Here is an 11679-nt window from a genome sequence, read left to right as displayed (position 1 = left end):
TACAATTGATTCAATTGATTTAAATTTTATATTTGCTATGATTTAGGTCGATTTAGAGGAAACCTCTCAGGAAAAAGAGTGGACTTCTCTGGAAGAACTGTCATTTCTCCTGACCCAAATCTCAGGATCGATGAGGTTGCTGTTCCTGTTCATGTGGCTAAAATCTTGACTTATCCAGAAAAGGTAAGCCAGGCTTGATAAGGGAAGGAAATTCACTAATTGGCCCATATAAGCACTAAAGTTACTGTGTCTGGCTTTGACACGTTCTAAAGGTAAACAAGGCCAATCTGGAGCTAATGAGAAAACTTGTGCGTAATGGCCCAGATGTTCACCCAGGAGCAAACTTCATCCAGAACAGTAATGCACAGATGAAAAGGTAAACTTGAGTCATCTCTCAGAATAAAAGCAGCACTTACCGGTATTAAAGATTGCTAAAAAAGTTACTTTATTTTTTTCAATCAGATTTTTGAAATACGGAAACCGTGAGAAGATTGCTCAGGAGCTGAGATTTGGTGATGTGGTGGAAAGACATCTGATTGATGGAGACATTGTCCTCTTCAATCGACAACCTTCTCTCCACAAACTCAGCATCATGGCCCACATAGTAAGTCTGATTTTTCACAAAAACAAAAAAAAATTCAAAGTCTTTTCACTGCATTTAATCCTTCTAATTGAAAATTAGGCATAAGATCATTTTTATTTGTTTTGTTTTTTGTTAATTTTAGGTTTGGTTTAAAAAAATATATAAAAGATGTACATGGAATAAAATCACACAAATAAATTCTCACAAACTCTATAGGAAAAATGCTTTTGGGTTCTCATAACAAACATCTTTGATTCAGCACTTTGCCAGATAAATTGCTCTGGTATTGTACCGTATAAAACTATTAGGTTTAAATTAAACTTAGAGATTTAGTGCAGCACATTCTTAAACAAATCAGATATTCAGTTTCTGATTCAAATAAGTACAGCCTTATTAGATCAAAATTTAAACACAATTAATTCATTTTTTTTTTTATCTGCAAACTCATTTGAAATGTTTTAAAGTTATGCTTGATGCACATACGATCCCATGAACAATGAGCTGCCCTTTACAACGTCTGCAGATTTGAATACAGTATTTAGGTCTAGGGTTGTTTTGAGAGTCGGTGGATCTAATGAACCTTTAATCGGGAGAATAATTTAAATGGTTCCCCTTTTTTCCAAGTATTAAAAAGGTTTAGGTTGTCACATGTTTCCTAACAAACATTAACATCTCTTACAACATAGGATTCACTTTTTTCTTTCTACATCGACATTGATCTGCCGTTTGATGTTACCTTTTTACGCATTATGATAGGCACAATTATTGTACTATGCCTCGCAATGAATTTAGACTTTGATTTACTGCTGAAACTTTTTTTTTTTTTATTTGCATATAGATGTAAACAAAAGGCAGAAACGAATGTACTTGCATGAATGCTTTGGCACTTTACTTCACCCACCAAACCAGAACAATAATTTCTATGACGCACTAATTGTGCATGGAGCCTCTACAAAGGACTATGTAGGAGCAAAATGGGTCATTATGGTTATTGTGTTGTCTTAAGTGGTTTCTTTCTTCTCTTTTTTATTACAGGCAATGGGTTGAACATTGAGTTTGTTATTTTCCTTTCTAATAATTTTTTTTTGGGCATTATTCTGTCAACCTTACAGGCTAAGGTCAAACCACACAGGACTTTTCGGTTTAACGAGTGCGTCTGCACCCCATACAACGCTGACTTTGACGGTGATGAAATGAATCTCCACCTGCCTCAGACTGAAGAAGCCAAAGCTGAAGCGCTGGTCCTGATGGGGGTTTGTGTCCTCGCATTGTTCAAACACTACAGCTCCCCTCACTTTGTAGTTATTGGCGATGATGTGTGAAGAGCTTTGAAAAACATTTTAAGCATACAAAATTTGACATAGCAATTTTCTTTTGCATTATTTTTAAGATGTTAATGGTTAGTTAACTGGTAAAAGTAAACCATGATGTTATTATTTTATTTTATTTTAGGAGATTTTTTTTCTGTCAGCATTCAGTTTTACAATATCCATTGTTACACTGTGCAGATTATGTTTATCCTGGTAAGAAAAGCTACACTATTTCTGATTTAATGCATTCAGACCTGATTGAAGGTCATTCAACTGTTTTATAACTGAGAAAGCTAACAGAGTGGTGAGAATGTTGTGATGAAAAAGGAAAAAAGCTTAAAGTGGATGGCGATACCTTCATTATTATAAAATACCAATTTTGGTTTCTTTGTTTCTAATGACATCTAATCAAATAATTTGTGCTTTTGTGTTTCTTGTCATGTTAGATTTGGCACTGATTATTAATTGGTCTTTAAGTCCATCTTTGCATTTTTTGTCATGAGCAGCATTGGAATTATTGGTCGTATAATAGGAAACTTTAAGACATTGCTCTGGTCCAACACACCTAAATCAAATGGCTTAATTAGCTCCTCTGTTGAAGCCAAGTTCTCCAGATTCCTACAAAGGACTTCATTATTTGATTCAGGTCTGTTTAAGCAGAGGTGCAACTAAAGGGTTCCGAATTCTTACATCCTTTATATTAAGTCTCCTTTATTTAGGTATTTAGCCATTTTCTTGAAGGCTACTACCGTACATACATTTGCATTTAGTTTTGCAAGATTGATTAATGAACTAATCTAAAGCTGATTGAACTAATTGATCAACTTGCGATTGTTTGCTAAGCAGATTCGATTTAAGTTATTTTTCTTTTTTTAAACTCAGTTTTATCTTGTATAAAGAGGATCTTTCCATAAGGGCTATATATGTATATGTATAGTTTACAATATGATAAACTAAAGACAAGTACATTATTATGATTTAACTAGTTGTTGTGGTAGCTGTATTGAATGACTGAATAAACAAAACAAGGCTTCTTACAAAGTGGGAACCTAGGTTATTAAATAAATATGTGAAACAATTAAGATTTTCTATGTACAGAAATGCAAAACTATCATTAAAAGACAGGATGCATGTTGTCAGACTATTTACAACTACTTTTCAATAAAGTGGAGTTAGATTTTAATGTAGCTTTTTGTTTTTAGTTTTCTCTGGCATTCAATAGTGTCAGAGACCTTGTGCTGCTAGCAGTGTCTTTAAACAGGAGGTTAAATAGGAGCTATTTAGTGTTTAATGTGAATTGAGTGGTTATTAGGGCTGAAATATTAAATCCTGATTAATCTATTATTAAAATAATTGTTAACTAATATAGTAATCGATTAATCGTTAACTGAGTTTAGAGACTCTAAAACATGCCTTTAGCTGACAGAGCGACCCACTCAGAGCAGTAATTTGAAAACTTTTGTCTTTCAATATGCTCTGTCTAGAGCTCCTCAAGTGGAAAAGTTTTAGTTTGATTTGTTTTAATTTCATAAAAAATCCTCTTTAAGGAACCTTGGGCTATCCCGATTGTTAATCGATTAATAAAAAAATTATTAACAGATTAATCGATTTGCAAAATAATCTTAAGTTGCAGCCCTAGTGTTTATATTTACAAACATAACCACATGAATTCTGCATTTTGTCGTTATCTAAGCGCGTAAATAATCCGAGATTGGACTCAACTCATGTTTCTGCTTTAGCATCCCTCCATTCTGGCATTACATAGCGGTAAATGGGCTTTTAAACATGAACAGCTCGCACTAGGGGTGGAACGGTTCACAAAATCCACGTTTCGGTTCACGGTTTGTGGTCACGGTTTTCGGTCCGGTTCAGTATATGTTGATTGTTAGGAAAATCTATTATGTCTTGTATAGTCAAGTCAAAACTGAAAGAAAAAAGCAGTCTGACATTTGCTACATCAATGTGATAGTCTTAGGTTAAAAGTAGGTGAGATTCTGGCATTGCAAGAGAGGAAACAGTGCTAGTTCCAACATGTGCTTCATTTATTTGGCAAACAATCTTTAACAAAGAGGCATAGGCTCTATCAAAACTAGACTTAGGCCCCTTTGTTTGAAATTAACTCAAGATAAAATGACATTTTTCAATTCCTTGATTATCAAAACTCAGTTAATTCTGCAGTGTTTAAAATACAATCAAATGAAAAACAAAGGAGCAGCGCATGAACAGAACGCAACACACGCGAACCGAACCGAGACAGTTGAACCGGACTGGTTCGGACGGTTTTCATAAACCGTTCCATCCCTAGCTCGCACACCACTGCACTCTGAAATCCACTACGTTCATGGCATGCATATAGCAAAGTGCAGCACAAGAGAGGTTCTGCGCACGCCGCAGTCAAAGTTCAGCATATTCGAATTTTGACCCAGACACCCTGAGTCGCAGTCAGTATAAAGCGGCAAAGCGCACACCGCAGCCTGTCATTAAAGGCCCTTAACACTACAACACCGAAGAATTTTCTTTCTAAGCGATATAATTAATTAATCCGAGGGAAAACATTTTCATCTCATAAACCATAATTCAATTATTTATCAAACCAATTATTTGTTTAAATCACTATTGAATTTGCGTTACTTGAATGTATGTTCTCTTGTCTACCATTTTGATGTTGGGGACAAAAATTAGTGTGTCACATTATACCTATGGTTTAAGTATGTCACAGATTAGATAAAGATCCTAGAAACTGCTTAAATTTACAATGTACACATATATTAAAATACTGCAAATAAATATTTTTTTTTTTCTTTAAAACAAACAAAGGTTCTATCGTGGAACCAGTGACCGTTTCAAAACGTTTTTAGTGGGGAAAAATTAACCCTCAGCAACAGAAGTGATTTATTTGAAAGTTTTCTGCACGTCTTTGCCATGAGATTCTACTTAGTTTGCAGGTGGCAACTATTAGACGTTTCCTCATAGAAAGTCTCTTTTCTTGTGAACTTGCCAGTTTATAACAGAGTTATATGTCCTCTTCCTGTCTTGTTTAGACTAAAGCTAATCTTGTCACACCAAGAAACGGGGAACCCCTGATTGCTGCAATTCAGGACTTTTTAACAGGTTTGTATGGAGAAGCATCATCCACAATGAAAGTTACTGGTGTCATGTTTTTGTCTGATTCAAACTTTAAATTTCTCAAATGCAATAAAAAAAAAGATTGATCGAGGAACTATTTTTCACCTCCACTAACCTTACAAAATATTTTTGCCTTTAAGGTGCATACCTGTTGACGCTGAAGGACACCTTTTTTGACAGATCAAAAGCCTGCCAGATAGTTGCATCAATGCTTGTAGGAAAAGATGAAAAAATCCGGATCTCTCTCCCTCGCCCTGCTATTATAAAGGTATTACCCCTATAGGGATCCTTGTCATGCAACTCCGCTTTCCTTTAGCTGCTAATATTCTGTATTATTCCCATCAGCCAATGGCTCTGTGGACAGGAAAACAGATCTTCAGTGTCATTTTGAAGCCAAGCAAGGATTGTCCTGTCAATGCAAACTTGCGGACCAAAGGGAAACAATACTGCGGGAAAGGAGAGGATCTCTGTCACAACGACTCATGTAAGTTTAACTTGAAAAGCCAGAATTTTACTTTGATTAAATTATTGCTTTTTATTCACAGAACCTAATCACACTGGGGTGTTGTGTAAACAGTAAACACCACGTAATTGGGATAGATTTATGCAAGCCTCATTAGTGAATAATTTGTCGTAACCCATTGTCTGCTCTTATAGCGTTTTGACATTTTCTTTTCATAAGCTTTCACAGGCTAAAAATTGTCTAATTGAATGGAAAGCTTCTGCAAACATCCACTTTAAGCCTTTATTCCATCTTCCACTCAGTAATGAAGAGAATCAACCCCATAGCATGACACCACCACCATGATCCAGCACTGTGATGTTGTCACGCTGATTATTTTCATTTGACCTGAGCATCTTCCTCTAAGGCTACGTTTACACTGCAGGCATTAATGCTCAATTCCATTTTTTCTTTTTTTTTTGTGAAATCCTATTCTTTTGCATATGTGTTCATATTTCCACGTATATGCAACTTGTGTGTTATCTCCTCTGTGAACTGCATAGATTGATATGTGTAGAACAGAGTTGAGTTCTACGTTATCAATTTGGGATGGCTGCCGTTCATTCTATCCGTGAAAAGGTGGGACTTTTTAGTACAGTACTTTTAGCTGATTGGGTGACGTGCCAGCTAGTACCCGCCTTCCATAATCTGCCCTAAGCCAGTCGTTGCAGCGGGAACAAATGCACAAACTGCTTTGCTTTGCTCCTTTTTTAACCGAGAAATTGTCGCTTTTTTAGCTAAAAACCGAGTCAATTGCGGTATTGAGAGGCGAGTCCTCCAGCGTCGCCATGTTTGTAATGCCCCAGCGAGGCCCTTCTGGGGGTTCAACAAAATCTTTTCAAGGTCCATAAACGTTTTTCTTACTGCTTATTTGTAGCAAGACAGAACAGGGACCTTTGATGGGTATTAATGACGTTCAGGTCAGATGGATGAGACCCGGCTCTTCAGACACAGGTCACATTTGAAAAGATAAGATACGTGTCGACCACATAGCCAAGTGGAGAAATCAGATCTGTGTTGTTCAGACTGTCATAAAAAAAGATCGGATACAGGTCACATGTGGGCAAAAAAAATTGGATTTGGGTCACTCAAGGCTGCTGTGTGAACGCAGCCATGTCCTTTACATGGCAAACTGCAGAAAGGAATCCATATTTGCTTCCCTTTGAGGGTTTTCCTTTTATCTGGGAGGAGACCCAAAGTAGACCCATATCTTTGTTGGATTCTACTAATCCTTATGGATCTTTGATGCTCCTGAATAACTGGAAAATGTCTGATTTGTCCTCATGGATCACTAACGGCGCCGGTTGCATTGAATTTGATATTATATAAATTTAACTACACACAAGGTTAGTTTAGATTTTAAATACGTATTTTTTTTTTTTTTACAAAATTTAAAATATCACTTTCTTTCAAATTAAAATGTTTGTTGTTTTTTTCTTCTTTTTATTTTTATTGATCATATAAAATCCCCCCAAAAATGACATTTAAGTTTAGAAATAAAAAAGGAAAAATCAACGTTTTTGGAAGTCTCTCTTCCTTTTTTTCTTCAAAAGATCTTTTAATGCGTTGCTAATTCTTTAGGAAAAAAATGTTTTGTTTCATATTTAATTAACATCACTTTATCAGTGTTGGCTGTCATGGGGCAACAGCCTCCATTTTATTGAATTTGTCTGTGTTTCTATTCTGGATCTAATCGCTCTATCTCTATACCGTTTGTTGTTTGTTCCACACCTCAGTTGTAGTGATACACAACAGTGAGCTGATGTGTGGAAGCATGGATAAAGGCACCTTGGGATCCGGCTCAAAGAACAATATTTTCTACATCTTGCTGAGAGACTGGGGCCAGCTGGAAGCGGCTAACGCCATGTCCCGCCTGGCAAGACTCGCTCCAGTGTATCTCTGTAAGTAGTCCACAGTGTCTAAGCAGTCTCTAAAATTTGCTTTTCTAAAATGATAGAAACACTTGTTGCATATTCTGGCATGTTAATCTCACCAGTAATCCATCTTCAATTGCTCTGCTTGTTTGGTAGATTTCTTTAAAAAGAAATAATATTTTTCAACTCACTATACGACTTTATTACTGACCCCCTAAAGGGACACTGAAGAGAGAGAAAAAAAATGCACCAGTACAAGTCCATCATACATTTATGTTGGACTTATTGAAGGTTGACAACGATACTTGAGATTCACCTTTTGTATTGAATTATTGCAATACATCAGCCTTTACAATATATTCAACTTCATTAAGATGCTCCTATATGTAATTAAATGTAAGTTTGCAGTTTTCTTTTTTTTCCCCTTCCGTTTTCAGCCAACAGAGGTTTCTCTATCGGAATCGGTGATGTGACTCCTGGTACAGGTCTGCTGAAAGCCAAACAGGACCTGCTGGATGACGGCTACAAGAAGTGTGACGAATACATTGAAGCTCTGCAGACAGGAAAGCTGCAGCAGCAGCCAGGCTGCACAGCAGAGGAGACTCTGGAGGTATGCTCATGTCACCTGGATGCTGCCTCACTACCGCTCTGATGATGAATAATTGCAGGGACACCGTTTTCTGGTTTTCAGCAGTAAATATAAAGTATTAATACTGTGCTTTAGTACTAGCCTCTTATAGAAATGTTTTATATAATTTTTTTTTTTTTATTTGCAAAAAAGTTTTTGTACTCACTTGAGGTGTTTTTTTGGCTTTTGTGGAAACACTTTTTATAATCAGTTATGTCAGAACTAGGGATGCACCGATCCTATATTTTTATTGGTATTGGTCCAGATATAAGGGAAAAAAACTAGATCGGTATCGGTGACAATTTACTCGATATAGGGGTCGATCTATTCATTCTAAGTCTATGCTCTGCCGTCATGCGCCAGTGCAACAACACAACACGGCCATATTGTTTATGATGGAGCGAGCGAAGGAATCTGCGGTGTGGACGTTTTTCATACTCTCTCAGCCTACTAGCCCAATGGCGTGGGAGAAATGTTCCGAGGGGCGGTGTTAAATCTTCAACAGGAAGCAGATAACTTTGATGGAAGCAAAGGAAAGCAGTGAAAATTTTCCCTGTAACAATATACAAGCCAAAAAAATCACAGAGATGATAGTTGATAATGACATTCTTTTACATGTTGAGCAAGTTAAGAAAAGGGAAGTCAAATCATATGCACAGAAGAATTATCCCATTTTTTTTCACATATTAAAACCATTTTTTAGGTAATAATTCAGTGCTGTTTTGGTATCGGATCAGTATCGGCCGACATTAAACTTCATATATCGGTATCATATCGAAGGTGAAAAAGGTGGATCGGTTGCATCCCTAGTGAGAACCAAACTTTTACTCACATGACTGATCAGCTGTTCCTGCTCTCTGTGTCTTCCTGAATGTTCCTATTATGGGGGTAGACATGGCAACATCGCCATTACTATCTGACGAACAGTTCCCCCCATAGCAGCACTTTCATTAAAACGTTCCTGCATTTCTGATCTGCTGTCTGTGCCAGATTGCAGCCTCTACTTCCTCTTTACTACAGCCTTGCATAATGGCGTAATTTGGATGATGATGTAGAACTGCAATACGCTTTGTGGTGCTTGGTTAATTCGCATCACACCAAATGGAGACGCAGCAAATCTGCATTGCTTTTTTTCTTCTTCAAACTTTTAAAAATTCGCTTTAAGTTTGAATATCAGTTGAATGGAAACACGGCCAATACAAGTGAACGTCTACTGCTCATCCAGGAGGAGTGAATCCTGCAAAGTCAACGACTTCATGCAATCAGCTGGGTTTCCTTTTATAGACAAATTCTTAACCAATTTGACTTAAGTGCCTTAAGATGACATAGTGTGAATTGGTGCTTTAAAAATGAATTAAACAGGAAAGCTCTGACTGTATGTTTAAGCTGTGTGACTGGCTGCTGATTGTAACCATCACACTTTCCACACAATCTATGTGCAGCATTCTTTGTCTCATTCATCAGATGTTGAAATTGGACACATGCCATTGGATGGCTTTGCTAATGCATTGAGACTCTTTCTGTTCAGGCTGAATTTGCTGCACCCTGAAGGTCATCTTTTTAAAGATTACAAAAAAAAAATCTGCGTTGCTGGATTATAGCATCTTTTTAAGAAATAAGAAATATTACTGAACAGTTCTTTAAAAAAAAAAAAAAAGAAAAAAAAAAAAAACGGAGATCAGGAAAACATTTATGAAGCTTCCTGAAAATACATTGAACTATACACAGGGCCTGTCTGTTTATTTAGGTTTAAACTTTTTTAACTGCGACAAATAGCAATGAGGCTGACTTTATTACACCAGGGTTGCTCAATATACTTTTTTATCTGTCCTTCTAAAATATTAAATTACATAATTTATGAAGCAGTCAGCATTAGTGAATGTTTGTCTCCTGCAATTTGCATAGTTTAGCTTGGGGAATGCAAAATCTCCTGGAAACCCTGGGAGACTGATTTCCAAAGTGGATCATGGTAGTGATGCTGATTGTGCTTCCTGCTAATTTAAGACGTTTATGACTCCAATCAGGTTGTCTTTGTTGAGAAAGCGAGTAAATTCCGCTAGTGATATATTTTTACCTTTATTGTACTCAGAGTTTCTCCTTTCTATTTTTTCAAGAGTAAAAAAAACCTTTAGCGATGCACTTTTTAAAAGCCCTTATTGACAGTTAAATAGGCATATGTAATTTATTTTTAATAGTTCACTGTTAATTAAACCCAGATACATAACACTGTGGTCTCTGGGACCTTATATCCCAAAAATATGTTCCTGTTCTTTTAATAACGTGGTTCCAGAAGGATTTGTAGTTTTCTATACTACCGTAATAAAAAGCAGGTTTTTAACCTCTGAAGAAGGCAATCAAAATCCTGTGACTGTTTGAAAGCTATTTTCATCTGAAGTAGATTTATTGATTGTATAAAAGTTCAAATTATAGACATTAACTGCAAAAAGAGGCCTGAGTTTATTCATCTACCCTTTTATTTTTTAAGTTTCCACCCAAACGGTTGATGTGCTGCTAATAATTAGTGGAATTATAGTTGTCTCAGGGGAGACGATCAATAAACGTTGCTCATAGTGAAGCATAGACTATTAGATTATTTTGTCTTTTTTATTGAGCAACTTATGTTATAAAAAGTAAATTGGTGTACCTTCATCATAAAAAAGATAAAAGTTAAGTTGAAAGTTTTGCTTGCATGTTAAGGTGAAACGGTTTGTGTTGTCCACCAACATGTTTATTTTATTTGCTTTTTCAATAGGCTCTCATTTTGAGAGAGCTCTCTGTGATCAGAGACCGAGCTGGCAGTGCCTGTCTCAGGGAGCTGGATAAGAGCAACAGCCCCCTCATTATGGCTCTGTGTGGTTCCAAAGGTAAGCCTGCTAAAAACTATTTTAAGATTAGCCCTCTGACATATTGGACATTCAAGATGTTCTTAATTGGTAGTTATCACTGAAAGAAACACAAAAAGGGTTAATAAAAAAAGGAAGAAAGGAGGGTGTGAAGGCTGAGATGGAGGCAGCATAAAACTTTTTCTCTTATCATAGCTGACCAGCTGAAAACCATACTGTGGATGCAGCTGTGAGCATAAACATTATTATCTAGGGGGGGTCCTGGTACCAACTCCTCAAGGATACAATCATCAGAGAAAATGTTTTCCTGATTAATCCTGCTGTGATGAGGGAAACGTAGGATTCTTCATTAATAAATGTTTTGTAGAACCACCTTTAGAAGCATTGGTTTGCAGTTTTCTTTTTCTGAATAACCTTTTCAGAGATTTGAACTTGTCTTTTTAAGGGTGCGTTCTATGTTTTGACTGGGCCACTGCACCATTTTGTGTCGTTCCCTTTTCAGACACTTTTAAGAATTGCTGCCTGGTTTGGGATCATAGTCTTTTCTGGTTAAACCTTAGTTTTTATACACATTTTGGGTATTAAGAGAATTCAAGGTGGGTTTTCTGACCACATAATTCTAAGATCCTTCCAATGAAACCAACCTTCACTACTTGCTCACTGCCGTTGAAAGTTGTTATAAGTACCAGCTACTCTGAAACATCTCTATTCTAATTAGAGCTTTTTCACGAAAAAACCACCCAAACATTGTCCTGTGATTGTCTTATGTTTGTGTGTAATGTACTTTGATGAAATGTTGCCTTATATCTAAAA

The 11679-nt window shown here is 36.5% G+C and overlaps 1 protein-coding gene across 2 annotated transcripts in view; it reads left to right on the top strand.

Moving 5' to 3' along the window:
- polr3a (polymerase (RNA) III (DNA directed) polypeptide A, 155kDa) overlaps positions 1-11679 on the top strand; it is a 39550-nt gene that overhangs the window by 6685 nt on the left and 21186 nt on the right. For both annotated transcript variants that reach the window (XM_015382528.1, XM_015382519.1), the window contains exons 7-16: positions 47-183; positions 273-376; positions 463-604; positions 1696-1836; positions 4935-5004; positions 5160-5287; positions 5365-5503; positions 7258-7422; positions 7833-8005; positions 10776-10887. In XM_015382528.1, the coding sequence (XP_015238014.1) occupies positions 47-183; positions 273-376; positions 463-604; positions 1696-1836; positions 4935-5004; positions 5160-5287; positions 5365-5503; positions 7258-7422; positions 7833-8005; positions 10776-10887 (1311 nt within the window). The remainder of the gene's footprint in view (positions 1-46; positions 184-272; positions 377-462; positions 605-1695; positions 1837-4934; positions 5005-5159; positions 5288-5364; positions 5504-7257; positions 7423-7832; positions 8006-10775; positions 10888-11679) is intronic.

This window comes from Cyprinodon variegatus, unplaced genomic scaffold (assembly GCF_000732505.1).
Source record: "Cyprinodon variegatus isolate N-32 unplaced genomic scaffold, C_variegatus-1.0 Scaffold12, whole genome shotgun sequence".
In the NCBI taxonomy this organism is placed as follows: domain Eukaryota; kingdom Metazoa; phylum Chordata; class Actinopteri; order Cyprinodontiformes; family Cyprinodontidae; genus Cyprinodon; species Cyprinodon variegatus.
This window is presented reverse-complemented; position numbering and strand designations above follow the sequence as displayed.